This window comes from Thamnophis elegans, chromosome Z, assembly GCF_009769535.1.
Source record: "Thamnophis elegans isolate rThaEle1 chromosome Z, rThaEle1.pri, whole genome shotgun sequence".
NCBI lineage: Eukaryota > Metazoa > Chordata > Lepidosauria > Squamata > Colubridae > Thamnophis > Thamnophis elegans.
The window spans coordinates 30,552,695-30,577,000 of record NC_045558.1 but is presented as its reverse complement, the minus strand read 5'-3'; the positions used below and the strand labels follow the sequence as shown (position 1 = coordinate 30,577,000).

The 24,306-nt window shown below is 38.5% G+C and overlaps 1 protein-coding gene across 1 annotated transcript; it reads left to right on the top strand.

Annotated features, from left to right (window-relative positions):
* Window positions 1-1,353: 1,353 nt before the first annotated feature.
* On the top strand, window positions 1,354-19,360 carry FAM133B (family with sequence similarity 133 member B). The gene is made up of 11 exons (XM_032235093.1): window positions 1,354-1,476; window positions 4,224-4,321; window positions 5,163-5,241; window positions 8,791-8,865; window positions 9,031-9,063; window positions 9,299-9,367; window positions 16,551-16,646; window positions 16,973-17,020; window positions 17,790-17,885; window positions 18,273-18,317; window positions 19,238-19,360. Exons 1-11 carry the CDS (start codon window positions 1,453-1,455, stop codon window positions 19,358-19,360), a joined length of 786 nt encoding a protein of 261 aa, XP_032090984.1. The 5' UTR covers window positions 1,354-1,452.
* Window positions 19,361-24,306: the final 4,946 nt, after the last annotated feature.

Here is a 24,306-nt window from a genome sequence, read left to right as displayed (position 1 = left end):
TGTATGCAAGGAATATAAATCCTTAAAATGATTTCCAAATAGTTTGTGACTGCCATTTTTACTCGGAAGCTTCTGAAAAGGAATTGTCAAGAGCTTCAAAAATCAAACCATTAAATGCCTATGACATTTCCCTGTCAGAATTCATAAAGTCATAGAACAAATAACCATATTTTTGTAAGGATCTTTAAGATTATCTAGTCCAAACCCCACACCCACTAATACAGCAATCCATTATTATACCAGTTTCTGTTTAAACTCCTTTCATGAAAGGATAAACCATCACCTGTCAAAGCAATCAGTTTCAGAAAATCTTATTTTTAAAATGTATCTATTTCTAATGGAAATCAACTTTCTTGTACTTCAAATGTATTACAGCATTTATTTTCTTATGAAATAATTAGAACAATTCTTCATTTCTATATTACAGCACTTCAGATATTTGAAGACTGCTATCATGTCTCCTTGCAGTCTTCTCCAGGTTAATCCTACCCAATGCCCTCAACTTTTCCTTTTAAATATTTGCATTTGGTAGAGAACAGGAAAGTTAAAGTCTATAATTCAAAAATATCTTGAAATGTGGAAAATATCTTATTCTTAATCCCACTCTCTATGTCTCCCTAGATGTACAGAAAGAAGCTGATGCCTACCCATCTTGCTTCAACGGGTGTTAGAAAGCATCCTTTTAAATGAGTGTTTCTCAATCTCAAGACTTTTTAAGTTATGTGGACTTCAACTCCCAGAATTCTCCAGTGAACAAACTGACTGGGCAATTCTGGGAAACAAATTCCCCACATCTCAAAAGTTTTAAATTGGGAAACACTGCTATTAGTTTTGCTCACAGCTCAGGTTGTTTACTTATTCCCAGATCCTTACGCTAATTAATTTTTTTACCGTATATCCTCATTACAAAGGTATATGATGTGATACGATCTTTGCTTTTTACGTAAACATTTTTATTATTTTACATCCAGCGTCATGGGAAGTGTAGATGTTCATTTTACAGACCTGAGCTCTCTTTTGAATCCCCCGCGAATATACAAAACAAAACGAGAACAAATGAACATTGCGTCCTACCCCCACAATTTTGGCAATCGGGGGGGGGGGGGGCTCTCGGCTTATTGCGGTCGCATTCATTCTCCTATATTTACTTCATACAATATTTTAACTCTTTAAAGATTAGCTTCGAAGTTAAATATTTTTTTAAAAGGGGAGGAAGTCGTACTACAGCAGCACACAACTGAACTCCGACTTCTTTCTTACATCCCTTTCGTTCTCCTTGTGAGGGCAAACAAGGAAGGGCAAGTGGCTTCAATGGCTACCATTGAGCATGTTCGGTGTCACTGAGCATGCTCCGTAGTATCTGATGGTAAAAACTTGACGGGTAGCAGAGAAAGGGGCTCCAGCTAGGCCGGTTTGGTTTTCGTTGCTGGGGTTCCAGGATTCCTGCCCGCCATGGGGAAGAGGGATAACCGGGTGGTGCGTAAACTAAGTCTCTCTCCTTAGAAGCGCGATCGAAACGGCAAAGGTTTAGAAGAAGGGGCGCCTCTCCTTCTGGCCTGGGTGGGGATGAAGGATTCAGAGGGAGGCGGTGGTTATGCGACCACCTTTGAAGGTGGGGGGTGGGGGTGGGGGGTGGGGTGGGTAGCGGAGTATACGTGGGGGGAATACCAGTGTCTGTCACAGACATCCTGCAGATCTTTCCCCATTGCATTGACAAAAGGGGTGAGCTACTAAAAATAGTTCTGATTGTCATGGGCTTGGTAGTCGTTTGAATGGGGGAAAGATGGGTGTCTGTGTTTTTTTTTGGGGGGGGGGCTTTATACATTAAGCATTTCTCCCTTTGCCATGAAAGCTAAGTAGTAAGTTGGGCCCCTCTGTACATGTGGTGAGTTTTTCATCTCAATTATGTGATGAAATTGAAAAGTAACCTGGTATTTTTTTAAAAAAATAAGGACTTTGTCTAATCTTATATGGTGTGTGTGTGTGTGTGTGTGTGTGTGTGTGTGTTTCTCAGCATTAGATCCTTAATTATAAATTAATCTGTGTCCTGGTTTTTGTATTTAAAAACTTACGTCCATTGTTTCTTCGTATTTTTCATGTTGGTGGTTTTTGTTTTGTTTTGTGCTGTCAGATGAACTGATTTTATTTCTTTAGTTTGTCACTCATGTACAAGATAACAGGAATAAGAATGAACATGAATGAGAACACAGGAAATGGGTGCAAATAAATGGGGACAGTAGGACATGGATGTTAGGCACACTGCTGCGCTTATGCACACCCCTACAATAATATATTAAGAATCACATCAAAATGTATATATTGTTTAGGTAGACTTGAGGGACACACTTATATAGAAAGCAGTAAGATCTATCTAAAAGAATAGTGGGAAGCTAAAAGTGCTAAAGACATCTATCTATTGAGCTGTTCTTTTTAGGGTGGGGGGGGTGAGTGTTCATCCTTATTTGCCAGTTTGAAGAGACTATGCTCCTTGCTCTTGTTAAACTTCTAAGAATACAATGAAGACAAAAAAATGACTAATTATATTTGTCCTAAGTAAAAACTGCATTTCATTGGATGATAATTTGTTGCTCTTAGGACCAGAAAAGCACTTAGCAAACTTAGTATGCTGTCAGTGAAATATTAAAACTTGGCGGGGAGTTTCTTATTTCTCTCTGTGAATAACCTTTGTTTTTTGAATAAATAGAGGCAGTAATAAATCCATTATAAAACATGCCACTTTAAAATAAAGATTTGTATGCTAATATTATAAATGAGATGTTTTATAGGCAGCTTGATGACTAATTTTGTATAAGTAAAAATCTGTCTAAAATAAAACTTCAAATTGTTTGTTTATACCTTAGCTTTCAAGGGTCACTTTGAGGCTATTTTATTTCAGTCAGAAAAAAGATGAAAAAAAAAAAGAAAGCAAAGAAACTTGATTGCTTACCAAGGCCCATAGCAGAATCCAGTTGTGTAGAATCCACAAACTACTCATATTAAATGACTAGTGGGTCAAACATGCTAAATGTTAACAATGTATGTAGGAAACAATAAGTCTATATTAAATAATGAATGCCTTATGGGTAAAGTAATAGAATTGATAGAAAAAAGCGTGATTTCTCATAAGTTTAATGATAACCTTCTATTAAATCTGTAGCTAATAGTATGCCCTAGATATGCATGCCTGAATATAAATGTATGTTTCCAAGATTGCATTTGCATACAATAGCTTCATTAAAAATCAATATGGTAATAGTTCTTTTACTGTCTTTTTAATTAAAAAAATAAATTAAGAGATGGCAATATTGAATATTTTCTGTTCTTTTATTTTACTACAAACTGTTCTTCACTGAAGGTTTCTAACAATGAAAATGTATGTTTCGGATTGCATAGGGAGGTAGGAAATATGTGAGAGATTTGAAAAGGAGGTAATGATACAGGAGTGGTTGTCTACACCCTTCTCATTTTATGCTATAATAAATTAGTCATCTCCTCTCCAGCTTTCATTTCATATATGATACTATTTAATTAGGTCCCATGTTTTAAGTATGTAACTAGTTTTTAAAAGGTCATCAAAAATGATGTAGTAACATAAGTGAAAGGAAATGTAGGCACAACATTCATTCTGTCTCTTATATACCTTATTCTCTTAGCAAGCTTAGTAATCAATTTATTAGTCTTAATGGTACCATAAGGATATTTATCTTGTTGCTATCCTTGCATAAGATGTTAAATATTACAGTATTAGATAATCTTCTGTGTTAGTTCCACTCATTTTTTTAGCAGAATGATTTCCCACGGTTCAATTGTACACATCTTTTGCTGAGGCAAATTAAGAGTAAGAAATATCCCAGCATACCCCAAATGCCGTAACCATATGAAACTTAGTGTATTTCATTAATAACAGAGGTTTTTTTACTTATATAAATATAATGCATTTTATTTATATATAAAAATGTGACAGTAAATATATTAATTTAAATACTAGCTTTTTATAATAGTTGGAGAGGAAGGAGGATACATCAGCAAAAGGTGAAGCCCTCAAAATATATTGTCTCAGTAATGTCGCTTTCCAATATATTAAAAATTCTATCGGTGGTAATTTATGTAGATGGGCTAAATGACAATATATCATTTTTGAAAATTAAAAGAAAAAAAAGCTATTTTTAAGATTTCAGATTGGAATAATTTAAAGTTCTCACTCTTTCTTTGTCATATTTAAGGCATATATGAATCCCATAGCAATGGCTAGATCACGAGGTCCTGCTCCATCTTCAGGACCTACGATACAAGATTACTTGAACAGACCAAGACCAACATGGTATGCTACAAATGATCACTTTATTCCTTTTATAAGATTACTTTGTTAAGAAAGAGAAGTAGTAAAGTTTGCCTTAATATAATATCTGTTCCCCAAATTAATGGACTAGTTCACATATGATATTAAATCAGGAAATGAAAAATGAAGTTTGAGGTCCACATGTGGGCTACCACCCTATTTCTGGCTTCTAGCACTCATCCAAATGTGGATAGGTCCCAAATTTGTGTCATGTTTTATGTTTTGTCTTTTGGGGAAAAATAAAACTCTTTAAGACTTACAAATGCGTTAAGGCTTTTACCAAAATCCTCGATGGTGGAGTTTTAAAGGGTGAGGCTCACCAATTTCATTCCAGGTGAACTGTCCCCTGCAGTTTCCCCAAGTGAGGGAAATTCAACTACATAATTTATGGTTAGTTGGCCAGAGTTGCGCATGTGAGATGGGTAGCCCTTATAAATTCAGTAAATAAAATTTCATCCCTTAAATTTATAATTCCACCCCTTAAGATTACTGTTTCTGCCCAATTTTGGAATGTAGATCTGGATGTGTTTCACAAAGCTTTTTGCAGATTTCAAGTTGACAGAAATCACATTCTTCATGAATGAAGCCACAGTTGCATGAAACCACAGTTTCACCTGAAGTGCACAAACAGAGAAAGAGACCAAGTTTTCTTTTAGTTTCTTTAAATCAATATCTGTACTGATGATGTTATATGGTTTGGTAATGAAATGTCTAGAAAAAACCCACCAAGTTCAGAGAGCATCAAGAACTTCTAAGTTAATATTTTCAGATCTAAACTTATGTACCAGTATCAGATACAAGTTATGTATTTTTTTCATTAAAGGGAAGAAGTAAAAGAACAACTAGAAAAGAAGAAGAAAGGTTCAAAGGCCTTAGCAGAATTTGAAGAAAGAATGAATGAGGTTTGTTATTTGATTAATGTAGAGATAAGCCTAGATTTTATACCTGTGTTATTAGTAATAGTATTAACATAATGCTAATGCAATTTCAGTTTTATACTAATAGATAGTTTAGCGTTAATTGCTTCTTATGTAGATGCATCAAATGATACTGATCCAGAAGCAATAATATCGCTAATTCCAAAAGAAGAAACCAACCTACAAGAATTCAAAATTACAGGCCAATTTCATTACTAAACTCCGATTATAAAATATTTGCAGCAATTATGGCAGGAAGAATTAAACAGGTTTTAAATGAACGAATACACCCGGACCAAATGGATTTTTACCTCACAGAAACATTAAAAATAATACGAGAGTCATCCTAGACATAATAAGAGTATTACGATGTGCATCCAGAAAAACAAATGGTACTGGTTTTCCTTGATGCACAAAAAGCATTTGACAACATAATCTGTAAATTTATAATAACACTATTGGATGAGATGAAATTCGGAGAAAAATTTGTAAAAATGATAGAAGGATTTTATAACACTCAGACAGCCAAAGTTCTGATGAATGGAGATCTAACAGAGAAGATTGAAATGAAAAAAGGAGTCAGGCAGGGATGCCCCCTGTCTCCTTTGCTGTTTATATTAACTTTGGAAATTTTATTAAATGAAATTCGGAAGGACCATGGAATAAAAGGTTCAAAAATGAAAAATATAAGGCCCAAGCCTATGCCGATGACTTAGTATTTGTTCTAGAGGACCCATTAGAATCCAGCCTGAAATTAATTAAAAAATTAGAAGAATATGGCGAAGTGGCAGGACTAAAGATCAATAAAGACAAAACAAAAATGATAACCAAGAACATGACAAAAAAGCAAGAAGAAGAACTGGAAGTAGCAACCAGAATGCAAATAACTAAGAAAGTGAAATACTTGGGGATCTGGGTGTCAGCAAAATGTTCCACAATTAAAGATGATAATTATAATAAATTAGTGATACAAATAAAGATTTAGAAAATTGGAAAAATATTCAGTTATCACTCATGGGACGTATAGCGACAATTAAAATGAATATTTTACCAAGAATCCTATTCCTATTGAAAGCCACACCTATTAATCCGGGTAAAAAATTCTTTCAAGAATTAAACAATATAACCGCTAGGTTCATTTGGCAGGGACGAAAAGCGAGGATTAAACTAAAGTCAATGAAAAACAGCAAGGAGAGGAAAGGCTTAGCATTACCAAATTGGGATTTATACTCATCAGCAGTAACAATAACATTGGTGAAGGATTGGATAGAGCTAAAGAATAAAAGAATTTTGACCTTATAAGGCCATGATCTGCAAGCAGGCTGGCATACATTCCTATGGGATGATAAAAATAAAATGCACAAATACTTTCAAAATCATTTAATCAGAAGAGCGTTATTGCAAAAATGGCTCAAAATAAAAAAAAATCCACTATGTGAAAATCTTGAATTGGCTATCACCGACAGAAAGAACAACTCACCCAAATTTTATAGATTTGAACAAAATGCTAAGATACAGCAACTTAATTGATAGAAGGGAAATTTAAAAACAATTGAAGAATTGGCAGATCAGAACATGAAAGTTGACTGGCTAACTTACTTCTAAATCAAAACTAAATACAATAAAGATACTAAATTATATGACATCGAAACAGAACCACACAAATTGGATAAAAGCTCAGATAGAAAGATGATAGGGAGAATATATAAATTCCTCCTGAAGTATAAAATGGAAGAGGAAATTGTGAAAGAACAAATGATAAAATGGGTGCAGAACTTTGGCTATAATATTGAATTAGAAAAATGGGAAAAATTTTGGGGAACAAACTTAAAAATGATACTATCAGTTGCATACAAGGAAAACCAGTACAAAATGTTTTACAGATGGCACCTGGCACCAACAAGGTTAGCTAAAACCTTAACAAATACCTCCTCAAAATGTTGGAAATGCGAATCAATACACGGAACATATTACCATTTATGGTGGACCTGTGAGGAGGCTAAATTTTTTTGGAAAAGGATCAAAAATTGGCTGGAGACAATAACGGGTTAAAATAGAATGGAAACCTGAAGTTTTTTTATTAGGAATAATGTCTGCGAAATACAAAAAAGAAATCCAGCATCTAATACTACATATAATTATGGCGGCAAGGATTGCCTCTGCCCAGAAATGGAAAAACAAATTAATTCCAAGCGAAGATGAAATAATAAGAAAGGTTATGGATTGTGCTGAAATGGACAAACTAACTAAAGAAATCCAGGGAAAAGAAGAATCAGAATTCTACCAGATATGGGATAAATGGTATAGGTGGATGGAGAAAGAAACAAGAATCAATGAAGGAATATAACAAAACTCAAAAAATAATACTTATGAGTAAAATAAGAGGGTTAAGAATGGTGAAATCCAAATGAAATACAATAGAAGGAGAAATAATATAAGGTGAGCAGTATCAATTGATAATTGCTATTATAAAGAACAGGAAGTTCCTGTTCATATTGTATTGTGTAAATGTGGTGTACGTCTAAGTTGTGTGTGTGTGTATATTTTACGTTTGTTAATAAAAATATATTTTAAAAAAAAATACTGATTTTAGTATTTATTAGGATTTATAGGCCGCCCTTTTCCCTGAGGGGACTCAGGGCGGCTTACAATCATTAGGGAGGGGGTGCAATTCAAAAATAAACAGTATGTGAACAAAGTAAAATAATAAAAACACAACTTGCATTCAACACTCAACACTCGGGTGGGGCAAATTAGAAGCTTATCCCCAGGCCTGTTGGGATAGCTAGGTCTTGAGGGCTGTGCGGAAGGCCTGGACGGTGGTCTACCAGATATGGGATAAATGGTATAGGTGGATGGAGAAAGAAACAAGAATCAATGAATGAATATAACAAAACTCCAAAGCAAACCAAAGCAAACATTTGATTAGCAGTAAAAACCAATATTCTACCATGTTAGCTTTCATTGATTAATAATGTTAATATTAATAGCACACCCAAGATTAATAATGTTAATATTATTAATATTGTTTATTAATTATTGTTAATATTGTTAATGATTAATAAACACATGGTTGGATATTCATCTATTAATAGTGATTGAACTTTAGGAACCTCAAGTACTTAATATTGGCTACAAGCATATTAATCCTCCAGATTAAAAAAGGTAGTTTTAGCACAATGAGAAAAGCTGTTCTATGTAAGATACAGAAACAATAACACATGTTTCTCCTAATTCTTTCTGTGGCTTCCAACAAATTATAAGGGACTAAGTTGCAGTACTGATTACCTCTATAATGAAGCCTAGTAGTACAATCCTATTAAAAAGGGAACAGGAATCTGGCAGAGTATAAATTGTATAAATGAATGAATGGATTCAATAGGATTTTCCAGGAGACTGGATATAGCATTCAAATTTAATTATTTCAAACAAATTTCCCATCTTAGAAATGGCTCTTACAAGTTAGTGACCATTAACTTTGGTAATCCAAAGGGTACTTGAAAAATACTCATAATTGTTTCAATTGTTTTTCAGAACTGGAAAAAAGAACTTGAAAAACATAGAGAGAAATTATTAAGTGGAAATGAGAGCACTTCAAGAAAGAAAGAGGTAAATGCCCCTATATATGCATTCAATGCAGAACTATGGATTTGAAATTTTCCTGTTACAATAGTTTTTGCTTTAATTGCATTATTGTTGGCTGTTATAATAGAATACATTTCAAAAATGTTAACTCCGTTCAAACATATTAATGGGGGGAAATCCTTTTTTTAGAAGAAGAAAAAAGAGAAGAAGAAATCCAGTAGGGTGAGCAAAGATTTCATTTGTTTTTTAACACCTAAGACCTAAGATAGTTGCATGTAGCTTGTTTAAAGGGGAAAGGGTGATTTTTGGATTTTTATTATGAGTGTTAAATATTGGTTTTTAAATACAGGTGATGCAGCTTTGGATAATATCCATAAATTTGAGGGTCATGGGGTTAATTTATTCTGTTGACAAATTCTGCATCTCACAAATTTATGTTTTGTTGTCTTTGGTCAAGTTGTCTCCATCTTCCTCTTCCTCATCAAGCTCTGATTCTTCCAGCAGTTCATCTGATGTTGAAGATGAGGTAAGACTGAATTGTAACTTTCTGCAATTTCCTATTTAAAATGGGTGTTTAAATGGAGGAGAAGCAGTGTCATTTAGCACCTCCTATTGGTGCTAAAAAGAGGGGGGGAGGGGGAGAGAGAAGGAGCAAAAGAGAGAAAGAGAATCTATTCCTAATTCCCATCTATTACTTGAAAATACATTTAGTTCATTCATTTAATGACTGACATTTTATAAAGAAGGTATTTTGTTGACTGTGCTAAAATCCAAGCTTTCCTGTATCCTCTGTAACTGGATAACGGAGGAAGTTATACACATCCATGCATCAGTGGAAGTGAAACGGAGAAGTATTGTGATTATACCTTGGAGTTGCCAAGTTGAATTTTGTAGAAATTTTGTACACATTTTTAGATCAGAAACAACTTGTGCTATTTCTCAATAGACATTAAAATAACTTAAGGAGAATACCAGCAAAAATAAACAATTTTGTAAAAAAAAAAGGAAAGTGTTGAAATGAAGCTCTCCTAATACATGTATTAAATAGGGAATAGAATTTCTAAAACACCATGCATCATTGTTGAGGACCCTCCTATTGCAGTAGACAAGTGTTTAAGTATTCTTACAACACTGAATTTTTATCAAAATGACAAGATGCCCTGAACCATAGTAAAAAATAAACTCTCAGGCTAGAATGATTTATTATATCACAAATCATTATGAATTAATAGAAGAAGGAATTATTTTTAGAGGAGAACTGTAGATTTTATTGGTTTCCTAGTCATGATTCTAGCATGAATATGTGGTAGGACCTGGTACAGATCTCTTGAAGAAAAAAATTTGGAGGAATTTGGATGGAAATATTTGGTTAGTCAGAAAGATAAGCATTCTTTCTCCTTGTCAATCCTCTGCCTTCTGATATTCCCTGGCAGGGAAGAAGTAGCAGTTGAGATTCTAATACAGAAGGTAACCACGTTAGTTCCAACCCCTTTTGATATTTCACAGCACAGAATTGTGAAATGTAAAGAAAATTCCTGTTTGATTTTTACTAAAACAACTGTTATGTAACTATTTGATATAAAGGTTGTATGAAAATATATGAGGAATAAAATACTTACCGTATTTTCACCCATATAACCCGCCCACGCAAATAACCCGCCCACGCGAATAACCTGCAGATTTTCAAGATCGTGTAAAATGTTTCCCGTATACCCCGACCACTTATATAACCCGCAATGAGTAAGCCATCGGCAAACATTACATAAGCGCTATTCCATCGGACCTACCCATTAAAACCAATCGGAGGAGAAAGCCTGGGCGAGCTGGGGAGGGGTTGGAGGAACTCAACTCAAGGGAGAGATCTTGAAATTCAATAGAAAAAAAAATGCTTGGGTTTCGGGACGCCTTCGTGAAAACCCCACCCCTGGCTATGGGCGAAGTGACCAGGAAGAAGCAGGAGGTGAGAGGAAGCCTTCTCTGGGCTTGGAAGTCCGGCAGGAAGGGAAGGGGAGGAGGTGGCGGCGCGGCTGTGGCTCTGTTTTCACACACACACACACACACCTCCCTTCTTCTGCTTTGCTCTGTGAAAGGGCTTCACTGCCGAAGCATTTTGGTTTAAAAAAAAAAAACCGTCCCTTTCTCTCTCCAGTTAACAGGGCCAACCCAAGTGGTGCATTTTATCTGGGAGACGCCACGCAACGAGGGAATCTCCTTTTGGGGGGGGGTGTGAGACGCTGACAGAAAAAGGGCAAGCAGTGGCCGTGTGAGGCGGCCTTGAGAGCTCCAAACAACCTACCGTACTGGCTGGCGAGGTTAGTTCTCTAAAGGCCGTTGAAAGCTCCGGGGAAACCCCTTTTTCCGCCCTCGGAGCCCCCGGTGCTTCCTCAACCCCCCCACACTTTTTCCTCTTTGGTTCACCCCACCCCCGCCCTCAAGGGCCCGGGACTCTGGGAAAGTGTGCAGCTGGGGGGCTGGGGAGGAGAGAGCATCTACCGTTCCTCACGGGAGGCACTTCGAGCCCCGCCGTATCTGAGAGGCTCTTAGTCGTCGGTGTGGGAGAGGAGAGAAAGGTTAAAATGTTTTTGAAACATAAAAAGAATCCTTTGTGGGCAAACTTAAAGCTGCTGGGCTGCACGGGCTTGCTGTAAATTGAGGGCATGTTTTGCCTTTATTTATTTTGCCGCCTTCCCTTCCTCGGAGGGGAACGCTCGGAGCAAAAGGGACCCCCGCCTCGTTAAAGCCGCATCCGACGCTTCACCTACAAACGATCCCGATTCTCCCGCGTCCTTCCTTCCTTCCCTCCCTTCAATGTACCGTACTCTTCCTATAAAGAGAAGGGAAGCGTGAACAAACTTCGGGCAGGAGATGGGCTCGCGTAGAGGTACCAGAAGTTTAACCGTTTCACCTAAGCCACAGCTCGTCCTCTCTTGGGACAGCCTTCCGCCGACATTAAAACGATGCGTGAACTTGCGAAAAACTGTGGCAGGCACGGAGGGGAGGGAGGGAGCGAAAAAAGAAGCGAGAAACGGATATTTTCTCCCTCTCGTGAAGGGGGGAGGATCTGGTGCTTTCCGGCTCGGGCTCCTTTTCTCCCTTTTCCTGCTTGGGTTTCGGGACGCCTTCGTGAAAACCCCACCCCTGGCTATGGGCAAAGCGACCAGGAAGAAGCAGGAGGTGGGAGGAAGCCCGGATTCTGCAGCCCCTCGCCTTCTCTGGGCTTGGAAGTCCGGCAGGAAGGGAAGGGGAGCAGGCGGCGGCGCGGCTGTGGCTCCGTTTTCACACACACACACACCCCTCCCTTCTTCTGCTTTGTTCTGTGAAAGGGCTTCACTGCCGAAGCATTTTGGTTTAAAAAAAAAAAACACCGTCCCTTTCTCTCTCCAGTTAACAGGGCCAACCCAAGTGGTGCATTTTATCTGGGAGACGACACACACACACACACACACACGACACGTGCGGCAGGAGGAGCGGCGTCCTCCGTGCTCTCGGCTGCCACAAATGCCACGCAACGAGGGAATCTCCTTTTGGGGGGGGGGGTGAGGCGCTGACAGAAAAAGGGCAAGCAGTGGCCGTGTGAGGCGGCCTTGAGAGCTCCAAACGACCTACCGTACTCCGTTTTCACACACACACACACACACACACACACCTCCCTTCTTCTGCTTTGCTCTGTGAAAGGGCTTCACTGCCGAAGCATTTTGGTTTAAAAAAAAAAAACACCGTCCCTTTCTCTCTCCAGTTAACAGGGCCAACCCAATCCCGCGTCCTTCCTTCCCTCCCTTCAGAGCGAGGAAGCGGCAGCTCGTCCTCTCTTGGGACAACTTGCGAAAAACTGGAGGGAGGGAGCGAAAAAAGAAACGAGAAACGGATATTTTCTCCCTCTCGTGAAGGGGGGGATCTGGTGCTTTCTCCGCTCGGTGACTAAGAGCCTCTCAGATACGGCGGGGCTCGAAGTGCCTCCCGTGAGGAACGGTAGATGCTCTCTCGCCTGCCAGAAGGGAGCAAAAAAATAACAAAGGAGCGGAGAAAGCACCAGATCCTCCCCCCTTCACGAGAGGGAGAAATCCGTTTCTGGCTTCTTTTTTTGCTCCCTCCCTCCGTGCCTGCCAGAAGGGAGCAAAAAAAGAAGCCAGAAACGGATTTCTCCCTCTCGTGAAGGGGGGAGGATCTGGTGCTTTCTCCGCTCCTTTGTTATTTTTTTGCTCCCTTCTGGCAGGCGAGAGAGCATCTACCGTTCCTCACGGGAGGCACTTCGAGCCCCGCCGTATCTGAGAGGCTCTTAGTCGCCGAGCGGAGAAAGCACCAGATTCCCCCCCCCTTCACGAGAGGGAGAAAATATCCGTTTCTCGTTTCTTTTTTTGCTCCCTCCCTCCCCTCCGTGCCTGCCAGAAGGGAGCAAAAAAAGAAGCCAGAAACGGATTTCTCCCTCTCGTGAAGGGGGGAGGATCTGGTGCTTTCTCCGCTCCTTTGTTATTTTTTTGCTCCCTTCTGGCAGGCGAGAGAGCATCTACCGTTCCTCACGGGAGGCACTTCGAGCCCCACCGTATCTGAGAGGCTCTTAGTCGCCGAGCGGAGAAAGCACCAGATCCCCCCCCCTTCACGAGAGGGAGAAAATATCTGTTTCTCGTTTCTTTTTTTGCTCCCTCCCTCCCCTCCGTGCCTGCCAGAAGGGAGCAAAAAAAGAAGCCAGAAACGGATTTCTCCCTCTCGTGAAGGGGGGAGGATCTGGTGCTTTCTCCGCTCCTTTGTTATTTTTTTGCTCCCTTCTGGCAGGCACGGAGGGGAGGGAGGGAGCAAAAAAAGAAGCCAGAAACGGATTTCTCCCTCTCGTGAAGGGGGGAGGATCTGGTGCTTTCTCCGCTCCTTTGTTATTTTTTTGCTCCCTTCTGGCAGGCGAGAGAGCATCTACCGTTCCTCACGGGAGGCACTTCGAGCCCCGCCGTATCTGAGAGGCTCTTAGTCGCCGAGCGGAGAAAGCACCAGATCCCCCCCCCTTCACGAGAGGGAGAAAATATCCGTTTCTCGTTTCTTTTTTCGCCCCCTCCCTCCAGTTTTTCGCAAGTTGTCCCAAGAGAGGACGAGCTGCCGCTTCCTCGCTCTGAAGGGAGGGAAGGAAGGACGCGGGATTGGGTTGGCCCTGTTAACTGGAGTACGGTAGGTCGTTTGGAGCTCTCAAGGCCGCCTCACACGGCCACTGCTTGCCCTTTTTCTGTCAGCGCCTCACCCCCCCCCAAAAGGTGATTCCCTCGTTGCGTGGCGTTTGTGGCAGCCGAGAGCACGGAGGACGCCGCTCCTCCTGCCGCACGTGTCGTGTGTGTGTGTGTGTGTGTCGTCTCCCAGATAAAATGCACCACTTGGGTTGGCCCTGTTAACTGGAGAGAGAAAGGGACGGTGTTTTTTTTTTTTAAACCAAAATGCTTCGGCAGTGAAGCCCTTTCACAGAACAAAGCAGAAGAAGGGAGGGGTGTGTGTGTGTGTGAAAACGGAGCCACCGCCGCGCCGCCGCCTGCTCCCCTTCCCTTCCTGCCGGACTTCCAAGCCCAGAGAAGGCGAGGGGCTGCAGAATCCGGGCTTCCTCCCACCTCCTGCTTCTTCCTGGTCGCTTCGCCCATAGCCAGGGGTGGGGTTTTCACGAAGGCAAAAGCAGGAAAAGGGAGAAAAGGAGCCCGAGCCGGAAAGCACCAGATCCTCCCCCCTTCACAAGAGGGAGAAAATATCCGTTTCTCGCTTCTTTTTTCGCTCCCTCCCTCCCCTCCGTGCCTGCCACAGTTTTTCGCAAGTTCACGCATCGTTTTAATGTCGGCGGAAGGCTGTCCCAAGAGAGGACGAGCTGTGGCTTAGGTGAAACGGTTAAACTTCTGGTACCTCTACGCGAGCCCATCTCCTGCCCGGAGTTTGTTCACGCTTCCCTTCTCTTTATAGGAAGAGTACGGTACATTGAAGGGAGGGAAGGAAGGAAGGACGCGGGAGAATCGGGATCGTTTGTAGGTGAAGCGTCGGATGCGGCTTTAACGAGGCGGGGGTCCCTTTTGCTCCGAGCGTTCCCCTCCGAGGAAGGGAAGGGGAGGCGGCAAAATAAATAAAGGCAAAACATGCCCTCAATTTACAGCAAGCCCGTGCAGCCCAGCAGCTTTAAGTTTGCCCACAAAGGATTCTTTTTATGTTTCAAAAACATTTTAACCTTTCTCTCCTCTCCCACACCGACGACTAAGAGCCTCTCAGATACGGTGAGGCTCGAAGTGCCTCCCGTGAGGAACGGTAGATGCTCTCTCCTCCCCAGCCCCCCAGCTGCACACTTTCCCAGAGTCCCGGGCCCTTGAGGGCGGGGGTGGGGTGAACCAAAGAGGAAAAAGTGTGGGGGGGTTGAGGAAGCACCGGGGGCTCCGAGGGCGGAAAAAGGGGTTTCCCCGGAGCTTTCAACGGCCTTTAGAGAACTAACCTCGCCAGCCAGTACGGTAGGTTGTTTGGAGCTCTCAAGGCCGCCTCACACGGCCACTGCTTGCCCTTTTTCTGTCAGCGTCTCACACACCCCCCAAAAGGGGATTCCCTCGTTGCGTGGCGTCTCCCAGATAAAATGCACCACTTGGGTTGGCCCTGTTAACTGGAGAGAAAAAGGGACGGTGTTTTTTTTTTTAAACCAAAATGCTTCGGCAGTGAAGCCCTTTCACAGAGCAAAGCAGAAGAAGGGAGGGGTGTGTGTGTGTGTGTGAAAACGGAGCCACAGCCGCGCCGCCGCCTGCTCCCCTTCCTGCCGGACTTCCAAGCCCAGAGAAGGCGAGGGGCTGCAGAATCCGGGCTTCCTCTCACCTCCTGCTTCTTCCTGGTCGCTTCGCCCATTGCCAGGGGTGGGGTTTTCACGAAGGCGTCCCGAAACCCAAGCAGGAAAAGGGAGAAAAGGAGCCCGAGCCGCCGAGCCAGCCCACTGCCGCGAGGAAAGTGGTGGACCCAAGCTCTCCCTTTAGTTAATCTGTGTAAAATATTTTACGTATACCCCGCCCACTTTTATACCCCGCAGGGGGGCGCTGTGCATGTAAAAAACGCATATAACCCGCGGGTTATATGGGTGAAAATACGGTAGGTGCTCTAGTTCAAATAGATCAAAATCATCAAATCAGCATGACTTCTCTGAGGCTGATAACTATTAACTAGGCAAACTTTGTTCATGAATCAGGACTTTTGATTTTTTTTTAATGTATTTGTTTCGGGTGCTGATTGAAATCATTCCAAAATATGAAAAATTATATTATGAATATTTTCCCTTTTATTTTTATCAAAGTAATATAATAATTGATAAAAATAATATAAATTGATTTTGCTCCTTTAAAAATTGGAATATAATGCCTGCTTAGTTCAGAATAATTTAGCTTTTGAATAAACAATAAAATTATTAACTTTAAACCATTTCATTTCTAAAATTTTCATTTAAAAATATTTTTGAGCTTTATTTGTTTTTCTCTGAAAAAAATCATAGTTTTTTTTTATTTTTGAATTCAGTCAATGAAGTCAGAATATTAAAATGATATTTGGTGAAGAATTATTAAAGAAATTAAACATAAATACTATCATTATTCTGAAAATATAGATATGGGAAGGACAACATAAAATTCAGTTATTCATGTGATTAGTCGTTGAGAAAATACATTTATGCTTTATATCTGAAATGATTTAATCTGAGCAAAATCTAATAATATTCTTATCATATTCATGATTAGGATAAGAAACAAGGAAAAAAGAGAAAGAAAAAAAAATATCACTCTTTACAGAAGTCATCTGAAAGCTCTAGTTCAGACTCTGATTCAGATAGCAAGGTAAAGTAAAAAATAATAATATCCTTACCTAATTTATGAATGAAACTTTTACATTGATTAGAGTTCACTAGTAGCAGAAATACATATGTGGAATATGAATGAAATTTGGACCTCTCTGTTCTTTGTTCTAAACTGGTGCAATGTTTGCTCTACTTGCTATATTGCAACAATAATACATATATGTTTTATTTTTTTATTGAAACTGTTTGGATTGTTTCATTTCCAGAATGCCATTACTTCTGCACTATTTCCTTATACAGAAGCAAATTTAAGTGTACAGTCATTAATGCTGTTTTTTTAAACATAACTAATTTTTTATTATTTAGGATAGTTTAAGAACTAAACGGACAAAGGAAGATTATGAAAGAGATAAGGTAAAACAGTTTCATAGTACTTTTCAAAATTCCTTGAAAATAATGTTTAATTATAGAATAACAATCAAAGTTCCTAATCACCTAATTGTAAAAAAGCTCTGAAATTAACAGCTGTTTAGCATTAAAATTGCTAGTTGTTTCAAAAATGAATTCCAAAATCTTCACATTTATTATATCAGTTGACCTCTTAAGTATTTTTTACTTTAATGTAAAGTATATTTTTATTATTATAGCTGGTCACAAAATCAGCAATTTTTGATTTGGTTCTTAAATAACAAGGTGAAATCATAGCTGCCAGTTCTTTAGTTGGTGTTGGCCTTCATTTGAATCAACTTCTTTTCAAGAACCTAGGTTGTCACAATATATCAGCATAGTGTACATCCAGATCCAAGCAATGTGGTCTTATATAATTAGCAGATGAAAATGTTGTTAATGTGGCAGATTTTCTAAGTGTCATCCAAGGCTTTTTGATATGGCACCCAATTGGCTACTTTCTGTGTTTCTCTCCCTCCCTCCCTTCCTCCCCTCCCTCTCTCTCTCTCCGCATGCACGTGGGCATATGTGTGTGTGCTGGCCATGTAATACTTGCTGTGATTCTTTTCTAGTCTTCAAAGTATTATATAGTCAGTACATTAAAAAAAGAGTAGATAACAACACCTGTCAATGGCAAAGAACGAGAAAGTTGAAGAAAGAGGGGCTGGTCCTATTCTTATCACAGAAAATGTGAGTTTTCAAAGGTGACCATAACAAAATATTTTATCTTACATAGGATTCCAAAAGTCTTGTTAGGAAAAGAATAAAAGCAGATCATATGGAAGAATTATTGCCATCAGATTCTTCATTGGAATCGATTGAAACAGAGGAGGTCAGTCCAAATATAAAGCAAAGCATTTACACAATTTAAAAATGTTCACCAAGTTCTCCATTCATACACATATGTGGAAATATTTGTTCACTTTTCCCATATGTGCTGCTTCAGATGTTATGAATTAAGAAACTCAACCAAATATCTTTCTTACGTAGTTCTTTTTACACTGTAGAACTCCAAAATGTCAGCTGTGATGTTCTTGAAAATTTTAGGCATGGCAGCAGAATTAAAAAACAGGAAATTGCCAGATAGTACAAAATAGCTATTGGAGAAGTAGTCCTAGTTTTCCATATTATTATTAAGCAGCATTTCTATTGTGATTGCTATTGCAGTTTTTCAGCTTTTTTGTAAAATGTATATTCTGTCATTCTGCTTCTTCACAAGGTACAAGCAAAAAAGAAGAAAAACAGTGAAGAAAAAGAGAAAAATGTAAGTTTATTTTATCTGTCTAAGAACGTTAAACTCCAAATATTATATCAGCATGTACTATATATATATATGCTCATATGACGACAGAGAATGAAGTGGCTGGATGGAGTCATTGAAACAGTTGGCATGAGATTAAATGGACTCTGGAGGATGATAGAGGACAGGAAGGCCTGAAGGAACTTTGTCCATAGGGTTGTGATGGGTTGGATACGATTTTGTAACTAACAACAACAACAATATATATGCTGGGGCAAACCTCCCTATTTCAATTGCTCTAGTTTCTTGTAATTTTACTATATCAATAATTGACTGATTTTCAACTATTACATAATGCACACAATATATAGATAAACACTTAATCCTCCTTAGAGTAAATATATTAGTCAGAAAATAGGAGGACTGCAGAAGTACAGTGGCTGGAATGCTTGACGGAAATATGGCATAGAAATCTAATAAATAAATAATGAACACTACAGTATTAAATTTAAATGATTGATTCTAGAGATTAAAAAAGATTATTTTTTCTTGAATACAATAGTACAAAGCAGGTAATAAGAGATAAAATGAATTAACAAATCAAATTAGATTATTTAATATAATCTTGCTAATATCACTTGGCAACAAATTATGAATTAAGTTTCTTGGATTTTTTTCTGATTAATGAAATGTGATATGAGGAATTAAAGTTAAAATGTTACATGTGGAAAAAAAACAGCTAGAGATAAATCCGTGGACAATGCCTTCTGTAAATCTTCTAGTAGAGTGGTATTTGTTATTCTTAATTTAGGTGGGCTTATTATGATATTCGGTGGCATTAATTAATTCTTTCCTTGAAAATGCTTGTGGGGAGACAAAACGTGAATTGGAATCAGGTAGTTTCAGTATATAACAATTGTCTTTTGATATTTCCCTTTTTAAAGGATAAAACAAAAAAGCGAAAGAAACACAAGAAGCACAGCAAAAAGAAGAAAAAGAAAACAGCAAGCTCAAGCTCTCATCCAAAATACTTAAGTCAAGTTTTTCTTTCATCAAAAGTGCAATGAGACTATAGAGACTATAAAGAATTGCAAATTGTGAAAATTATGATAAAATCTGCCAACTGCATGAGCTCTCCTATGTGTTAACGAATCTAGACATTCAGCTTGCCCAGTACCATTGGGCTGGAAATAGCCATTGTTGTTGCCTGATGCTTAATATACATATAGTACCCCTCTTTAGCACTCGAGTAGCTAATAGGACATTTTGGAAAGAAACCCTTCCCATGATTGAGCAGTAGAGTAAAACTGGAAGGATGCCAAAAGGTTTTGCCTACTTTATTCAGGGATATGTGCATGTGATCTGATATGCAGATGTCAATCAGCTTCATTGTTGTAATGAATGAGGCAACTCCCTGTGAACAAAGATGCATCAGGAGGCCTGTATCTATAAACCAAAGTTAAATTTGGGTGTTTTATTTTAACAGACTAGTAATGAAACTTAATTTTCTATTACAAAGACACTTGCAAAATTCCTCTACAGAATTAAATATCATTTAGCAACTCCTGTGACATTTCATGTTTACCAATATCATTTTTGGAATAGGAACGTAGCATTAATATATACAAATGTTACTTTTTCAGATACGTGTAATATATGTTCTTGTGTTTATGGGTTTAAGTTGTTAATTAGAGCACATACTTTGATTTGACAAATGCATACAATTTTGCTAATATTGTGCTCTCCATGATATAAACTGCAGTCTTTTTCTTTAAGAATTTAAGGGGAAATCCACTATGCATTTTCTGAGCATGCCCCATTAAAGTAAATGGAAGTGTGAAAGACTAGCTAGGCCAATAATTATAATTGAGCTGATTATGATAGGCTGCTATTGTTTCCTTTATGTATAATAAACTTTTATCTTTTATCCAGGATAATGTAATTCTAATGATGAAATATATGCTGGGCTGACATTTTAAAAATGAAAAGTGGACATTCTTTTTCCTTTGGGCATGTTCACTTCTAATGTTGGTATTAGGAATAGAAAAATGTGTCTGGAGTATAGGAACAAGTGAAAATGGAGACTGACGATTCAGTTAGCCTCATTTTAACTTCAGAAATAAGACACTGTTCTTTATACATGAGTATCAAAGGGGAAAAATCTTAATATTGCCATCTAAGTTCTTTTCTGCTTTTATATATGCTGCTGGAATAGACAGAAGTACCAATCTAATATGACACAGCTGATTACTCTTTGTAATGATTTTATTACCACTGAATTAAAACAATACTTGGCCTGAGATAGTATATATCACCATTATCTAATGACATTGATTTCGACTATAGTTTTTTGTTATTTTTTAAACTTGTTCTTAACATACTTAGAATTATTCTGCATGATTTTGTACCATTGTTATAACTAATTAAGGAATACAATTATAATCAATATTTTTTAATTATTAACTATCAGAAATTATTAACTATCAAAAAATAATAATTTTAAATTATTAACTATGTTTCACAGGCAACATCACATCATCCTTATATTAATGTACAGCTGCTGAAAATATTTAGCATGTAAAAAGCTGAACTGTGTTATCAGACAGCTTCATATTGAAACTGTTTTTATTCTATATGAGTTCAGTGGTAGATTTATTTTACAATTATGTCCTGATATACACAAACTTCCAGACATTTTGTAAAGACAATGTTTTAAAAGTTCTTTTGGTCTGGATTATATGTGTATCATTTTAGCTTCTTTAGCAATAAAGTGTATACTTTAATAAATACCTCTGCATGTGACCATAAAGAAGCTGTGACATTCACAGTGAATATACACATTTACCATTTTATATAAAGAGGCATTAAAATTACTGGGTAATATTTGTTTTTTCAGCCTCTTATTAAGTAAATGTTTAAGAAGAAAAGAGAGGGAAAAATCATAGGTTGGTGGTATGATTTGTATTGTTATTGCTTGAAAAGTTTGTGTCAACACTTGTTCAAATTATAGCAACAGATATTACATGAAAAGTGTACAGGGTTGATGAAAGATATTTCTTCCAATCTTTATGCATGCCTAAGAAAGGAAGGAAAAACTAGATTGGGATTAATTTTTCAGCATTCAGGCAAAGTGATCCAAGTAGTGAACACAAAGTCTTGAAAGAATAGGGTAATGCATTTTTATAAGGTAATACCTTTACAAATGAAGGCAAATAAATATATATATATATCCCAGGAGAATGATGCAAGGTTGAATCTGGGTCTGTCACTAGGACCAGAGATTTGGTCTTCCGAGCTTTCAGACTCATGCTGGAGCCTCTCTTCAGGGAGCCTCTCTCTATTGCAATATGGGCAATTCTCTGAGTTGTGTTTATGTGGTGCCTTTTTATTGACTGATTGGTGTGTTGATGGTTGAATATTGGCTGTTGTTTCCTTGTGTTGCCAATCAGCACTCCTGTCAATTGACAAGGGACCCATTTCCCATGCTTAAATAATTTTCCTGGCTATCTTTGTACTTGTATGGCTAATGATTTTAACAAAATTAAATGTGTATCCTGGTTCATTGCAATGTGAGGTTACCAATGAGTTTGGGTTTCCTCGTCCAACAGCTCAAGTCTGTTTTTGCAATCTGGTGGTTAGCTTTCCCCCCATTTGTCCTGCATAGTTGCAGGGACAATCTGTGCAGAGGATCCAAAAGATCTAAGCGATCTTTACAGTACATAATTGTCCTCATAGGGTAGCCTCTTGGCAGTGTGTGATGCCCACTTGCAGATCTTGGAAGCTGCATTCCACTGCTTCTGAAATGTATGGCAGGGTGTAATTGGTCTTTAACCTTTTCTTCTGTTTTGTTTTCTCTCCTTTTCATTGTTGTAATAAATGCTTGTGGGTACACATTATGGTTGAATTGTTCATGTAAGTACCTTCTCTCTAGTAGTTTAGCTTGCTCAGTACTACAGTAGGTTCTCATTCTGCCATATAGTGTTTTGATACAGCTCTTTTTGTTTGACGGTGGCTGATTATTGTTGAAACTGAGAATGCATGGACTGTTGGTGGTCTTCCTATAAACTGTGGTTTCTAGGCTTCCATCTTCCTGCCTGTTGACAAGCACACATCTAAAAATTATAATTGTTTGGTCATTTCTTCCTCCATTGTGAATTGTATTTCTGTGAAGGTGGAGTTCAGCAGCATATGGAAGTCTTTCAGTGCATTTCTTTTGATCATGACAAAGTTGTCCACACAGCGACACCATAATAGGTGTCTGTTTTGAAATGCAGTGTTCTCTCAGGACAGTTTCTGCAATGACTCAAGTAAAATATTCAGAATAGTGAATATCCCTTTGAATTGTGTAGATATCGTCAGGCTGGATAGGAAAGAAAGCAGGAAGGATATTGGATTAAAATAAAAACAAAAAATTAAATTAAAAGCCACAATGTTCCCTTTAGAAATGTTAAATTTAAATTTCTTTCATATACAAGATTTGCAAAATTTGTCAAAATGTGATAATCCATACATAAACATGGCATTTGCTGTTATCGGAAATATTGAGTTTGCACTAGAATGTATGCAAAGCAGCCTGATCTCCAATGTATCAGGCCATTATTTTGCTAAATCTGTGTTTCTGTCTCTATATGCAGTAGCTTCAGGTAGCTTTAGACATCAAAAAATAATATTTATACAGGAGGATTGGTGGTAATGTAAAGGTAAAGGTTCCCCCGCACATGCATGCTAGTCGTTTCCGGCCTTGGGTGCTCATTTCCATTTTTAAGCAGAAGACCCAGCGCTGTCTGAAGACGCTCTGTGGCCATGTGGCCAGCATGACTAAATGCCAAAGGCACATGGAGCGCTGTTACTTTCCCACCAAAGTGATCCCTATTTTTCTACTTGTATTTTTATGTGCTTTTGAACTACTCACACCGTTACGCGGAGGTAGGGATTCAAACTGCTGAACGGCCAAACGTCTGATCGACAAGCTCAGTGTCTTACTCATTGAGCCACAATTTTGCAAATATGAGCATGTTACAAGTGTGATATTTTTGAGTCATAAATTGGACAGAAACAGGTGTGAATGATGTTCACTCGAAATAAAGGTTTGAACTTCCAAGATATTTCTACTAATAAAAGCAAATAGTTACATAGAACAATACAACAAAGATTAAAATAATTTAAATCTGATAGGGATAGAAAATAATTGGTATTTTACATTCAATATTCAGCTTGTAAGTATCAAGAAGCCAAGAAGCAAAACTGGATCTGGAATTTTTGTGCCAAAAGCATATGGTTAACTTTTCCCTTGTTCCCACCTTTCCCCCTGGTTATCTTTGACTGTCCAATTTGGTGCTAACAAATTGTTTGGGTAACAGCCCCTGTCTTTGTGGGCTGGATGGGTCTGTATTCCATAATGTGGCTTTGGAACAGCTAGTGGCTCTCACAAGACAACACAATGCCTAGTTTCGATTCCTCTTATGCACCCCCTTATCCCACCCTCCAGTCTCAGTCCCCCTGCTGAGTATGTCAGGTTGATAGCAAGCAATGCATGGTGTACCAGGTTGGTAGTCCTGACATTCTGCCCCTCGTAAAAATGGCTAGCCCTGAAGGAAAGAAAAAAGAGCAAGGGTTAGTTAGTAGAACTATTTGGGTTGTTAGGGTATTTGTTGTGAAATTGGCGAGTGAGGCAGGATGAGTACACATGGGGACTATCAATCTACTCTGTCCAAAACAAGCTTTGCCAGAGTCTATGCAGAGGACATCTTGGGAAAGCCACAATTTATTTCCATGGAACGATGGGACTGACCAAAGGCTGCAGGAAGCCCAGGTGTTTGCTATGCTATCTTTTAGCCAAGGCTTCTATCAGGCATCTGACCACAATGTTCTTATATCTTCTTTTATGTATGTCCACCAGAATTGGTGTTTTGCAAGGTGAAGATCTTTATGAACCCAAAATATTCAGCTGTTTTTGAATCATGGTTCTCCTGTAGGACCATGGTCCATTGACTAGAGGGCACATAAAATCTGG